Source organism: Erithacus rubecula (genome assembly GCF_903797595.1).
Source record: "Erithacus rubecula genome assembly, chromosome: 2".
Taxonomy (NCBI): domain Eukaryota; kingdom Metazoa; phylum Chordata; class Aves; order Passeriformes; family Muscicapidae; genus Erithacus; species Erithacus rubecula.
The window spans coordinates 50403170-50418059 of record NC_136685.1 but is presented as its reverse complement, the minus strand read 5'-3'; the positions used below and the strand labels follow the sequence as shown (position 1 = coordinate 50418059).

At 46.4% G+C, this 14890-nt stretch overlaps 1 protein-coding gene across 1 annotated transcript; it reads right to left on the bottom strand.

The window, feature by feature from the left end:
• Nucleotides 1-2899: 2899 nt before the first annotated feature.
• HEY2 (hes related family bHLH transcription factor with YRPW motif 2) lies at nt 2900-14128 on the bottom strand. The gene is made up of 5 exons (XM_079297747.1): nt 13865-14128; nt 12623-12701; nt 12436-12519; nt 9851-9932; nt 2900-5038 (listed from the first exon to the last, which is right to left on the bottom strand). The coding sequence occupies exons 1-5, from the start codon at nt 13945-13947 to the stop codon at nt 4362-4364; spliced, it is 1005 nt and encodes a 334-aa protein (XP_079153873.1). The 5' UTR covers nt 13948-14128; the 3' UTR covers nt 2900-4361.
• Nucleotides 14129-14890: the final 762 nt, after the last annotated feature.

The following is a 14890-nucleotide window of genomic DNA, read 5'->3' as shown; positions in this document are numbered from 1 at the left end:
ATCTGTCAATTACCTGTCAAAATGTTATTTCATTTATATGTCAGGAGAGGTTTGGTTTACCCTTGACTGGAGATCTCAGCATTTCTAGCCCCTCCCTGGTGCTCCTCTGCTTATCATTTCTGGTTATGATCAGATGTATTGCTCATTCATCTGAGACTCTTACACACTAGTGTCCAAGTATTTGCCGTGTAAAATGATGAAGCAGAGAAACAGAGCATGAGTAGAAAGTTCAGTGTTGAGTAAAATTAACTCAGCTTCACGCAACAGCCTCACACAAATGAAGCTTGGACACACAAATCTGGCAAACAAAGCTATACTAATTCTTTCATATTTTCTTGGACTTGAACAAAACTTCCATCTCAATCCCTCAGCTGCTCAGTTGTGTGATCTCAGGCTATCTGTGCCTACAGAAGCAGATGACTAATGAGGATGGTGACTACAGAGCTGGGAAGTCCACTTCACATGCCAGTATTTTCTGATGTTGCATCTTTTGACTAAAAGATGCTTGTGACCTTTTCCTGCTGTAAAGAAGAGATCCCTCATTTACAATAGCCCTAAGAATTTGCCAAAATCCATGTCCCAGGCTTACCTCATGACATCCTGATTGAAGTACCATCTCTCAAAATAGCTACAAACATTTTGAAGGCTCACACTAAGGAGGCAGCAGCATGAGCTGGCACCTCCTGGCAGTAGTTCAGGCAGAGGTAGTCACAGCCAGGAGACAATTATTCTATTTTGAATATATGCATTCAGCCCTCGGCCACAGTAGCCGGTTTTTCTTCTAGGCAATACATAATGCCGGATTTCCTCCACTTGCAATCACAGCAAAGGGAGGACAGGCAGCACCGCCTCTCAATTGCCTGTCTCCTCTCTAGGGTAATAATCTTCTCTCAGCAGCCTAAGTGCTTTTTATTTGCATTGCTGAGGGCTAAGGTTTCAAGCCTGCTAATGCTGAGTGACAGAATTGGTTTTTAGTTTTTTCCTTTTAAGAAAAACATTCTAAGAAATTGCATAACCTGCTTTGATCCTCTTGATAACTGGAATTTAAAGTTGTAAACCCACCCATTGAAAAGTTAGTCAAAGCCAACTGCTAACTGTTGAACAAGCAGCCTGACTTGTGTTCATGTGGTGTGTGCCATGATCTACTCTTAAATTATATAAATTACAAACTTTATTCTTCATCCAGGTCTATTCATCACTGAATGCACAATAAAGACAGAAAAGTGCTGAAGTAAAGTTGCATGCACACAGCCACGAGTCCTGACTTTTGCATGTCAGTTATGCCAAGGAAACAGCTTTCCCATGCTCTTTTTTAAAAAACAAACTGCTTAGATGCCTTCAGCTCTGACCTGTTAGCACAGCTACAATCAAAGCCATCAGAAGCTACTACCCTCTGATGTCTTTCCAACAGCTCATGTGAAATACATGTCTTCGTCATTAATTTCTTACTTGGAAAAATCTTCATCATCTCTCAGAGAGGTAACATTCCCAACAGCCTAGGAATAAGCAGGAATGAAGGATGAGCTCCTCATGTCCTCTAGGTGATTTGATTCAAACCAAACCAAAGAGAAAGAGAAAATGGGATAAGCACAAACAGGCTGCTCAAATCTATCCCTGGTGTGGATCTAATCAGGGTTTTTTCGAACTGCCATTTTTTTAGAACAAGGCAGAATATTGCATTTCAGGAAACAAATGATGTTTTGAAGCACATCAATTAAATTGAAATCCTTAGGCAGAACTAAGTCAGTGGGTGTCTATTTTTAAGATGATACATGCCTGGGAGACCTCCTACCAGAGTCCTTGAGGGCAGGTTAATAGTTAACAGCTTACAGTGAAGTCGGGGTGCAACCTGCTCTTTCATGCAAATAAACCCCACTTTTTATCTACCACCCATTAATGTCCTCTTTTTCCTTGAAAATACACATTTAAAAGTGAATGATACCTCATCTCTATGCTGCTAAATATGCCAGAAGAGCAGTACAGCATTTCTGCCCCCAACAAAAAAAAGTCATATTCCCCCCAAACAACACTACTTCAAAGGATATCATGGTTGATAAACACTGTAGGGGCTGCAAGACTTCTCCCTTCTCTTTCATACATTTTTCCAGGTGAATGACAATCCCACCTCACTTAAGTGCTGGAAACCAGCTGACTGAGGCAGGGATGGGCTCCAGGTTTAGTATGTGGGAGAAAGGATGATATGGAGTGAGCCACTGAGCTGAGGCTGCTGAGGCTTTTGATGATGGGTGAAGTGTCTTTCTGGCTGCAGTGTGATCCCTGAGATCTCTGAGACCCGGTCTTGCCAGCTGTTATTTCAGCATTCAGACAGGCAAGACTTTGTCCTCATCCTTACAAACAGAGCTTTCCACAATTTCCACAGAGGGCCTTAGCAGGTTTGATGAAACAATAACAAACCCTTGCCTCAGTGAGAACTGTCAAATTAGAAGACCAGAACTTGAGGTAAAAACTCCTCTCATTCTATATATTTATGGTTAATAAATTAATGATAAAATTAATGATAAAATTAATGATTAAATTAATGAATAAATTAATTATTAATTATGTAATTGGGTTAACATTTTCACCTTCTCAACCCTTTGGAAAGCTGAGCCTAGAAACCTCAATGATTGTGGGAGCTCCCCAGGATGAACAGATGTGCTTGTATCATTAAGCACACCATCAATGCAGATCCAGTTTGCAAGCCTGAAAACCAATGCTGCTTTGCAATTTTTCCTGCCTACTTTAGAGCACGCTGGACAGGATGGGCTTTCTGGCTGAGCAAGGGGAACAGAAGAGTACAGAGCAGCCTACAGGCTTGTTATCAGGGGCAGAAAACAACCCTGAGTCCACAAGTATTCCTCAAAAGCAAACAAATACTGCAACAAATCATCCATAAAACGCAGTCAAAAAGGACTTCATTTAATTAGTGATATGTAAAGACTTTTGCATAGAAAAAAGGTTAACAAAGTAATGCATAAAAGACCAACTAGGTACAGTATTTTTAAAACAAATATTTTAAAGTATATTTTGCATAATGTTTAACATTTTCAATGCTTATTGCTTTCTCCACACAGCAGAGAAATCAAGTGCATAATAATACATGCTGTGTTTTATTTTTATTTTTTTTTACATAAAATCTCTAGTTCTTGACTGGTTGTATTAAAATACTTAGGTTATTTTAAGTCACTGTAATAAAAAATGAAAGCAAACCATTTGATGCAGCACTAGTTATCTGGGTATTGACAAAATAATTTACTCACATCCCATTAATACATTCATTTTGGTTTGGAATCAAACCCACATTACAATGTTGGCATGTTAATAGCCAATTTAAAAATCGTCCCTACCATAACTTCATTCATACCCAGAGTGATCATTCTCCCAGAAGTTGATAGTGAAAAGAAGAGGGATCTTGCACTGAATCGGCTAAAAGTGAATGTCCAAATACAGCTAAATAAGTTAAATTGAACTCTTACAACACTGAGTCTCTTGTATCGGCATGAATCAACTGTATCCAAGTGTGCACACTCTAAATAGGTGGTTACTTCTGGGTGCATGACAAATTCACTGTTTGTGCAGATAGGAGCTAGCACCATGTTTAAGCCATAAAAATGGGTGCCTCAGGGCTCACAGGCAGTGCTGAAACATACATTAATCCCAGCACTGATAAGATAATTGCTTTTGCCAATGCTATGCTAGACGTCACAATTTGGCAAGTCTGTACAAAGAAAGTGAACTAAGGAAGCGAGAACTAGGCTTGTCAAACTAAACATTCTTCCTCGGCAATCTTTTGGCTAAAAGAACTTCTCCCCTTCAAGAGTACACTCTGCCTTGGAAAAGTATCCTAGTTCAGAAGTTGAATGCAGAATTTCCCCTCTCTCCCATGCCATTTCCATACCTGTGCAATGTTATTTGTTTTAGCAGAACACACACACACACACACATATATATATTTATTATTTTTTCAATGTCAGGCACTTATGAATCTGGAACTCCTTTCCTAGCCTGGGGAGACCTGGTAGATGCAATGTCTCACCTCTCTGCCAAACCAGGATGCATAGCTGGAGAACTGTAAATTCTAACGTCTACGTATTTCTACGTATTTTGCAGGAAACCTCTATGTGACGGTATGGTTGCACTGTTACAAAAGCCATTGCTGCTCCCTCGAGGTGCCTCCAGCAAGACAGACGGAGAAGAATTAGAAGCAGGCGGTGTCTGCCCAGGTCTCTCCGACGCCTGCAGCGAGGGCACACCGGGTCCCGGTGCGGCTGCGGGGACGCGGCTCGTGGCTGTGAGCACATGCACGCCGAGAGGGACAGCAGGGGAGTGGAGTGGGACGAGCTGTGTGTGCGGGCAGACTCTTAGAAGGCTCCAACTTCAGTCCCCCAGGGTCGGTAGGGTTTCGTGCCGCCGCCGGCGCCGGGCTGCTGCGGGCTGGCAGCGGCGGACACGGCCAGCGGCGGGGTGATGGCGGTGGCCGCGGCCACGGCGGCGGCGGCGCTGGGCGGCAGCATGGGGAAGGCGCCGGTGAAGGACAGCGGGAAGCTCTGCGCCGCGGCCGTGGCCGCCGCCGCCGCGGCGTGAACGGTGGCCGACAGCGACAGCAGGGAGGTGGAGAGAGGAGGGACGCAGGGAGCGATGCTGCCGGCGGAGGGGACCCTGAGGGCGGCGTCGGCGTGGGCGAAGGTGGCGGTGAGCAGCGCGGAGCCGTGCGGGGGCACGTCCGAGGACAGTCTGCAGGGGCCGGGCTCCGCGGCGTGCAGGCCGCCGGGCTGCAGCAGGGCGGCCGGCAGATGCTGGAAGGCGGCCGCCCAGTGCGGAGGGTGCAGGCCGTGGTGGTGGTGCGCCATGGAGGAGGTCATGGCGGCAGCTTCCCGCTGCGAGGCGCAGGTGCTCAGGTGAGACACGAGCCTGACGCGCAGCGGGTCGGATGTGTCCAGGCCTTCCACCGAAGTCAGGTACCTCGCGACTTCTGTCAAGCACTCCCGGAAGCCGATGCTCATGAAATCCATGGCCAGGGAATGGGCGTCAAAGTAACCTGCAAGGGGAGGGCAAAACATGTTGAATGTGGAGCCGGCCAACCCAGTCCGGGATCAGTCACCGCATTGCCCGTTTGCCATTTATGGGTTAAGATGTGCAAGGGGAGAAATTTGTTCTCTGGTTTGTAAATGATCTTTTCCGCCATTCCTGTAAGGTAATAGGCTTCAGACAATATACAAATGAAAAGAAACAAGTCCATAAGACACTTTAAAAGACACACGATGCCTCTCCTGAAATTCCTCAGCAAGCTGCTGCAGTGCAGTGTTGATCCTGTATGTGTGAATGAGATGCTTATCCACACAAAGAAACAGGCTGGAGATCAGAGAGCCTGCATGTGCTACCCTGCCTTTTCTTCCCTGCACTGGCATTCATCCTAACGCTTTCAAACTATTTCTTGACATGGTGAGTTGTTGTAGCTGCTGCCGGGGTCCCATCTACTTCACAGAGCCATTAAGACAATATGACATATGATGTTGCTTAACTACAAACAAAAAACATCTTGTGATGACTCTGCACACACACAATAAAAAGCTTTACTGAGAAAACGTTTTATGTAATGCCATTGCTAATTTGGAGATGGAAGACTGACAGTCATATGGCCCATGAGGTATTTCAACAAACAGCAACTGGAGCTCCACAGGCTTGGGACAAAAAAGCATTTGGAAAAAAGTCTTATTAAATGCACATGAAAAGATACTCCCTTTCTAAAAGGGTTGAGCACAAAATCTTGTGTTTAAGTTGCAGCTCTTCAACAACAAAAACCTGTTCTAGCTTTTGGAATTTTCCTATTTTAGTTTAAATGCTCTCTCCTTGGGGGAATACTATCCCATCCACTTCCAAGTTAGCATGGCGTTTTTCCTCTCCCTTTCAATGAAAATTTTTAAGTATGCATGACTGTGATGTGTGTCATTATTTAAAGATCAAGTGCCCCTCTTATGGTAGAATGTGGCAGCAATGCCTTGTACTCTGCCACGAAATAATTTTGGCCTTTCTGAAAAACGCTAGCACTTTAGATGGCTTTTTTCACTTGAATCAATTTTCAACCTAGAAAGAAGTGTTTCTGACGCTGGATGCCCACATTACAGAATTAACTCGGGCACATTTATCAATGTTGCTCCAAATCCCCTGTGCACCATACTCTCTATCTTGCCAAATCACCATGGCGCTTTTGCTGCATCTGAACCTGAGAGAAACTCTGGCTCGGCCAGCAGATCAACGAGCACGAGGAGTTGAGGACTCCTGTCCGCAAACACTGACTCCTCACAGCTTTCCTTCCCCCTGCCACATCCACTGCGACCAAAGGTTGAGCGAACTCCCGAGAAACAAAGGCCAGGCGTGCCGGCAGTGGTGAGATAGCAGGGCACCTTCTGGGGTGCCAGCCAGCCTGGCGTGGGGACTGCTTCTGTGCCGGAGGCTCCAGGACCTCCAGCAGCTTCAGAGGGGCTGACGCACAGCCAAAACCACTTCCCAGCTCTGGCCACGAGTCAGCCAGCCTGGCAGTCCTGAGAGCACTCGGCTGAAGCCAGGGCTTCCCGGCCTCCCTCCATCCCTCTGCACTGGAAGAGATAGGGGGATGTGGTTGTCACCAGCTTCCCCTGAGTCTGAGCAACTGGCTCTGTGACAAGCCATCCCAAAGCCCTGGTGATCCTGGCTCCCTTTCAGTCTCCTATGGTGGCCGAGACATGAAAACAGAGGGTAGATGAGAGCTGGGACTCCCAGGCTACATTATATTTTGATGGTTATCTTTTCCCAGTTTCCCCTTCACTGGCTTCTCCCTTCTGAGAGAGGCTTAAAAATGCTTTTTCATTTATTTTCCAACCCAAGAACATCCTCTACCATGTGCACATGCCAGTGTTTTGTAGTGAACAGGAACTCTTGGTTTCACCTCATCTGTCCTGGTAACCCACCTATGTTGCACACAGTCCACAGGTCACTTGAGCTACATGAACCCATGCACTGACCCAGGTGTCACTCACTCAAGATAAATTTGTAGTGAAGCTGCAATAAAACCACACTAAGTTCTCTGCAAGCAAGTCATTGTTGACAAATCACTCCTCCACTGTGCTTGCTTGCACCATCAGCAAAAAGCCCTGGCCTTAGGCCAAAATAATAACTCAATGTGAACAGGAGACCACTGTCCACACCTGCATCAGGGCAGCGGAAACACAGAGCCTGCACAGGACCTCAGAGGCATTTGCCTGCCTGCCCAGGCAGCTCTGAAAAGCAGAGAAGGGACAGAAGACGTGTTGCTTTTTTTTTCCTATCTCGGGATCAGTGTGCTGAGCAGCGGCCAACCCCATCCCGAGTTGCCAAGTCCCATCCATTCTCCATCATGGATGTCCTCCTTTCTGTGTGAGGAAAAGGACAGTCCTCAATGTAGGGTTGCATATGAGTATCAGGACCCATTTCTCCTTTCTGCAGTAATAAGTGTTTGCCCCGGGTAAAAATGGTAAAAGGTTTGCCCCTGGTAAACTCATTTCTTTGAGTTACAAAAAAACCCCCTCTGGCTCACAGCATAAATTACAAAATAAGAGTAACTATACTTGCAAATAAAACAAACATCTACTTTAAAAATAAGAAATTATATTTAAAACCGTTAGTAAATTGCAAAGTAAAATGTTAAGTGAGCAGGAAATGCAGGCTTAAACTTTGCCCAGTACTAATTCTCAAACCTCTTTTTTCTTACAGTTTCTTAATCTGTGCAGTGAGATTACTCTTATCTCTAGGACAGAAGGAGCAGATAAAGTTGTAGTATTTGTGAAGCCATGGGGTATTATTGTGATGGGCCACCCACTGTGGATCATGGTGTGAAAGGCAGTTGCAGAAATATGCCTGCATTGCCTCTCCCCACACCACAACACTTCATCCTTCCCCACACTGCCACAGCTGTGCTAGTGTCAACTGGGGCAGGAGAGACATGGCAGCAGAGACCAACCAAGGAGGAGAGCAGACTGCATGACCTGGGACTCCTAACAACATCCAGCTTGTCCAACTGCAGCCAGAGGATTGGGCTCCACTAACATGTCTCTCTGTCCCGCAGCTCCCATCACAGGCATTTCATCCCCTGCCCCACTCAGCCACCTGACCTGACCCATTTATAAAAAAATCCCTGGCATACTTCTTTCGGGTGGGGAAGCAGGGGAAGGAAGCTTCCTGATAAATTAGGTCTCCATTTGGGTTCATCTCCTGACTGGCCTGCTGTCGGTGCAAACATCAGAGGGGTGGCAGCGTGACGTGGGGGTCAGGCTGGGATAGCTGAGCTGCACATCGCGTGGGGAGCATAAAGCAAAACAGCCACCACTTCCCTCAGCAGCCAAGCACTGTGTGCTCCATGCACCCAGGGAGACAGAGCTTGTGCAACACCAGCACGCAACCACGCATCCAAAGCAGGCACCATCACTCAGACACACAGAGGATCCAAATCACCTGAATACAGACTGCACAACCATGACCAATTCTGGCGTTTCACAACTTATAAGAGCGAAGCTTTAGCAACCACAGCGCTTTCTCAGGGACTTTTTACATATATACATTAATTTTCTTTTTAAATTTTGTACATTTTCTGAGGAATCAAATGCATGTCTGTTACCTGATGGGCAATAAAATTCCTTTCATCTCTTATCAAACAAGTTACCCATAAATTTTAAGCTTAAATGGACTCCTAGAAAAAACTCCTTAATACCTAGGAAGAAGGTATGTCAGCTTGGTGTTAATTTTCACAAATAACAAAACACCAGCTTTTAACATGTTTTCCTATAGCCATCTGCTGTTAGACATGCACTTGTTCTAAGCTGAGTTTTTTAATTGCTGCAAGGTACAGAGAGGAGCATAATTCAGTCATGTGCTAAAAACTTTGATAAAAAAAATAAGAGAGAGAGAGCAGCAGTTTCTTTTTTTCTCTTTTTCTTTACCTATATGGCACAGTTGGTGAGTGAAGAATCAGCTGGTTTCCATTACAACAATTCGAAGCATGATCACGGTTGATGGCACGGGACGTGGGACCATGCTTATGGAATGCCAGCAAGTTTTTCGCTCCAAATAAGTTCCAAAATCATGACTACACAGAGCACCTCGTGGGTGGCTGAAACTATTTGGCCTCCAGCCTTGGGGCTGTCAGCTTGCACAAGCGAGGTACGCTCGACTCCCGGCGCTCGGCTGATCTAATGGGTCAGCCAGTGCAGCCACTGCGTCAGCCAGCACCCATTAACAGGGAGCCACGCCGGCCTCTGACACACAAATATAGCATGGAAATGCGAGTGCAGAGAGCACTGCCCGCCCATCTGCTTTATCAGATACCTGGAGCTACACTGAGCAAGCCTGGGTTTTGTTCTGGTGAATGAGATGGTCTAACCTGGAACTGAAAAGTCTTCCCAGAACAAAGGAAATATTTAAACATAAATTAAAGTTCTTCTCCGTTCACTTCCTTCGGTATAGCGGCTCAATAATGAGGTTTAGCATCAGATTTTTTGCTACACAATTGTTGCCACAAACCTCCTGTTTATGTTTGGTGTTTGTGTATTTGTTTTGTCTCCCTGTGCAGATTTCAGTGCTCTTTGGAAACCCCAAACAAATCTCTGACTGGGCTGCCTGTGAATGAAGCCTTTACTCCCACAGTGTTATGAAAGCAAACACAAGCCCAGGGTCAAGTGCTTCTTTTGTCCCAGTAGCTCTTTCCCACGAGTTCAATCCTGCCATTAGCATTGATTTCCACTCCTTTAATCTGGAAACGCCTATCACAGCTCCTCAAAGCACTTTTTTAAAAATGAGATTTCCCCAAATATTAGAAAAAAAAAAATCGTTGGCTCCTTACCTTTCCCTCCTGTTGCCTGCAGCATCTTCAGATGATCCACTGTCATTTGCAGTATTTCCGCTTTTTCTAATTTGGCAGATCCCTTTGAGATAAGAGACACATATAAGTAAAGGCTTACGAGTACTACAAACTTTAATTTGATATACTTTCCACTGAGCTCAGCCTTATGGTTCCAATTTCCCCTATCATTAGGACATTCTCAGCTTAATTCTTTCGTGAGCATCTGCTTCCCAGACTTTGTCTAAGGACTAATACCGTCTCCCTAATTTCCCTTTATTAGGGCTATATCTCAGCACAGCTCCGGCCTTGAAGGTAGTATAGAGATGACATCTTCATGAAATGAGAGAAATACGTAACTTTCTGGGCTTCCTTTATAACAACAAACACAAGTGGAGAGCTGGCAGGAGGGATCTGTGTGGCCACAGATTAAGACCCTGCTGCAAGGTTATTTTTTGTGCTATTACCGGTAGGTGTCCCTGCGGACACACACCCAGCACTGTCCCTCTCCTCACGGCCTGTTCATTTTCAATGTGTCATTTGGTTGTTGAATATTCCATTCTCATTTTTTAACTGAAAAAACTGCCACGCAGTCCCGTATTTCAAGTTAGCGAGTGGCCTACTTTGCACGGACTAAATACTGTGAAAGAGTGTAGCTCCTCTGTCAGTAAAAATATTTTCTTTCACTGAGAGTGCCTCACAGAGCTACAAGAGACACTGGAAAAGTACAAAATACAACTCAAAAGATAGTATTAGTGTATCAATGTATAAATAAAACTGTTTTGCTTGGTAGCATTCCCTTTGATATCTGGAGCACACCCAGATAACAAATGTTATTCCAGTGCAAGAGATCACCCCTTGCCATCAGTTAAAATCAGGGCTGTGCAAGCTGCAGCCATCAGCAGATCGCATCCTGCAAGCCAACTTTATTCTCTCAGTTGTCATCTGGGCCACCTCAGCCAGGCTGCCCATTTTTGAGCTGGGAAAGCTTACATGGGGCTGTGCAGCCCCGCTCCAGAGCGCTCAGCTCTGCCACGCTCGGGAGCAGCACTGTGGTTTGGGGAGGGAGGGAGGCGGAAGCGAAACTAAACCTCCAACTTGGAAACTCCAGTGAGCTGAATGTCAAGGAGCTGGGAAAGGACTGATGACTTTGTCCTTGGCATATTGCAGGAAAATGGGGGGACTTTCTGATTCAAATACAGCACACACTCATTTTCACGGCCCTGCATTTTTTTCAATCCCCCTATTGCTCTCAACGCTTTCCTCGTACCAAGGTTGATGCGCATGTGAATTTTTGGTCAGAATTCCCCATTTTACATGCAACTACATCCTGTAGTTTTCTCAGACTTCATCTTTTCCATAGACACAGGACAAGCTGTCTCAGTGAGAGTGACTAATAGCTAAAAACTGCATGGTGCTGGGTAATTTCCAAGGGCTCTGTAGGACTTGTTTTATAATGTTTGTGGTTTTCAAGAAATAAACAATAAAATGGGACAAACAACTGTTGTCTCTTGCCCCTGTTTATCTAGCTGAAAATATCTGTCACTGTTTTGCCAGAACCAATGCAAGGGCACAGTGACAACTACCAGTTACTAAAAATCATACGGCAGGTGACACAAGTGATGCTTTTGCAATCCTGCTCTCAGATTCTACTTTCTGGGATTTTTTATTTTATTATTACAAGAAAGTCAGGTAATTTATTTTCAGATTTTTTGTTTTTATTGAAACGTAGTGTCAGTTGCACATCTCTATAGACCTTCAGGCACTTCTAGCATAACAGGAACAAGGCTAAATGTTGAATCAAAGCCCAAAAAATAAAATTCAAGATATGGAAAAAAATTAATTTGAATGGAAAAACCAAAATGCCATTTTTGTTGTTTTATTTTTTTAAAAAAACGTTGTATTTAAAGCTCTTGGTCTGTAATTTCATGACCAAGGAGTTGAGCCAAAGTTAACTGGATCCTTCCAGACTTCCTATTAAATACTTTCTCACTGAAAGTCTGAATATATCACTGACTTCACTAGCTCACACAACATGGGCCTATTCCACCTCCTAATGCACTGGTTCTAAAGAGTTATCTTAAAACATGAATAATCCACACTGTCTGCTCCCTTTTCAGGAAACTGGACTGATTAGGTTGCAAAGGAAAGTATAGATCTGGAAAAAAAGGTCTCTTAAAGTAGCAAATTAGTAGTGAAGTAGTGAATTCTATTTAAAGATTTAGACAGAAGGCTAATTTACATACAGGTTTGGAGAGTTGTGTTGGGTTTGTGTATTTTTATTTTTTATTTAATATTGAGTAAAGCACATTTTTAACAAAACCACTACTGGAATTCATCGAAAGAACAGAGGCAACATGAACACAGTTACCCTTAAGGGAAAAACAAGCCAAAGAATGGAAATGTTTTTCAGCCTTATAATGAATTATGTTTCTAATAGTTTTGCCACAACAAAGCATTTTATTGAAATGCCTGCTTTGTGCCAGATCAGGACACATACAGTATTATTTTAATGAGATTTACAAGAGAACTAACATTGCCAGATGAGATACAGAATTTATAAAAAAAAAAGAAAAAAAGAAGCTTACTTGTTTTTCAAAAGCAGTTGGCACAAGCCGCCTCAGCTCTGATAAACTGTTATTTATACGATCACGGCGCCTTTTCTCTATAATCTATTCCCAAAAAAACAAAACACATTAAGTTTATAAAAATGAAGGGTAAAATCACAGCACACATGCAAACTGTCAGACGCAAAAATAATTAAATGAAACATACCCCTCTTCTTTTCTTTCTGGCCATGATCTGAGATGTTGTTGTTGGGGAATTTGATCGAATGACAGAACTATTACTTTGCCTGCAGAACAATAAAAGTTCGTCAGGTGCTGCACAACTTGACACGGCTCTTTGAAGACTCCTTAGGTCACCATATTACGTATGCATAGTCCCTCTCATGCCATTTTCAGTGCTTTTAAGATGTGCCTTGCATCGCACAGTGTTTTTGAAGACAGTGACACATTTCAGTTTTGACTGCCCCAGCACACATTTTGAATTGACAGAACACTCTGTTGGAAAGAAAATCCTTTTCTGGAGACAGTTCACTGTCCAGCACAGATTCCATTTTTTTTTTTTTTTTGCATATAAAGTCCTGCCTACCAAGTACAGGCTGAAGAACCAGGCCCAAATCCATATGAACCATCTCTACAAGGCATCAGCAGTGGTTAGTGGACATACCCAATGACACAACCCCTGCCAGGCCTGCAGGGTTTTGACATTTCTGCCCATTGCTACACAGTCAGTAGATGCTCAAGTATGATGCCAGGTGCCCAGCCTGGCCCTGTTGCATTGTCCAGGAACAGAATTCAAAATCTGCTTTTAAAACTATACTACCCACAAGTACGAAGTTGCTTTTATCTCATCATAAGCACACGGAAAAAAAAAATCAATATATTTTAATACTCATCTAGCCAGTGATGAGGACGAGGTGGGGCTCTGGTGCATGAACCTCCAAACTGGCAGGAGCAGCCCCGAAGCCCCTCGGCGTCCCCGCAGCGCGCCCACCCCGACCCTCCCCGGGCAAACACCACTGCTCGCCCCCGGCTCGGCTTTGCCGAAGTTCAGCTGCTGAGGATCCCTGCTTACTTTCCACGGCTCATTTCCCACTGGCGCCGGTTCCCTTAGGTTGCTCGGCCTGATCAGGAGCGATTTTGGAAAATGTCTGATTGCAAATGGCAAATTAAGCGGAGCTAATGAACCGCAGCCCGGTGGCTCACAAAAAGCTACTGGAGTGCTGCGCGCAATTTCGTGGCTCGGGCAGTCCAAGAGCGGGGCTAATTTTTGGGCTACGAGCGAGCTGCAAGCTGACCTGGAGGAGGACATAACACCTCTGCCCTCGGCGGGCCGCCCCCCGCAATCCCATCCCAAGGGGGTGTCCGGGTCTCCCCCTCCCCTGCCCCAGCTCGGGGCGCACCCGGCCCGCGCCACCGACGGAGACGGCGGCCCCGGGGGTGCCCCACTTACCCCGAGTAGTTGTTCTCGCTCCCCACGTCTATAGTCTCGTCCATATCGCTGTCTGAGGTAGTTTCCTCGCAAGGTCGCTTCATCGTGTGCACGGCGCGGGGGCAGAGATAAATAAATCCGGGGGGGGGGGGGGGGGGCTGCGGGCACGGCACGGCTCGGCACAGCACGCCTCCGCACCGCCAGCAGAGCAAACCCTCTCTGAGGCGCTTTCCCACGCCGCGGCACAGCCTCAAGCCCGACGGCCCGCCCCCGGCAAGGCCCGCCCTGCCCGGGGTGACGGGCGGGGGCCGCCCACCGCCGGGGCGCGGAGCCGTGCGGAGGAGCGGGCGGCCGCCCGGCGGGGGCCCCGCCGCCCCCGGTCACGGCGGGCGGGAGCGGAGCCGGCACAGGGCCGCGGAGGGAGGGAGGGAGGGAGCGGAGCGGGGTCCGAGCATCCTCAGAGCTCGCCCTGCGCGGAGAAGGAGCAGCACTGGGTTCCCAGCTGTCCCATGTTGCCGGACGAAGAGGGGTCGCTCCGCTGGCAATCTCTCACCGGGCATTTGGGAAGATATCGCTCCCCGCTGCCCGTGATACACGAGCCGGACCAGCTCCCTGCCCGCTGCTCCGGGGCTCCGAACGGTGGCGGCAGCCCCGGTCTCCTCTCTTGCGGTGCCGCGGGTTGTGTTATCGGGCACATGCGTGCGCGTTGGAGAGTTGTGTAAATCCCGGGAAATGTATAAATCCCTCCCGGCCGGGCGCGCGTCCCTGGCCGCCCCGTCCCGCTGGACTCCACGGGCGCGCCGAGGGCTAGCGGACGCTTGCAGGGCCGGGAGCCAAGCACGGCGATAATCCCTGCTGGGAACGACTTGGGAGGAAGTTTAGCGTCTTGCTTACCGGAGGAGCTGTAGCAGGCGGGTTTTATTTTGCTTTTGTTTGGGATTTCCCCACCCCGTTTGTTTGTGTTTGTAAATTCCAGATCCCTGACAAAATGCATTCAGAGTGGTATGTTCTCCGGAGAAATTTAATCTTTCAGCTGTGGTGACTGTC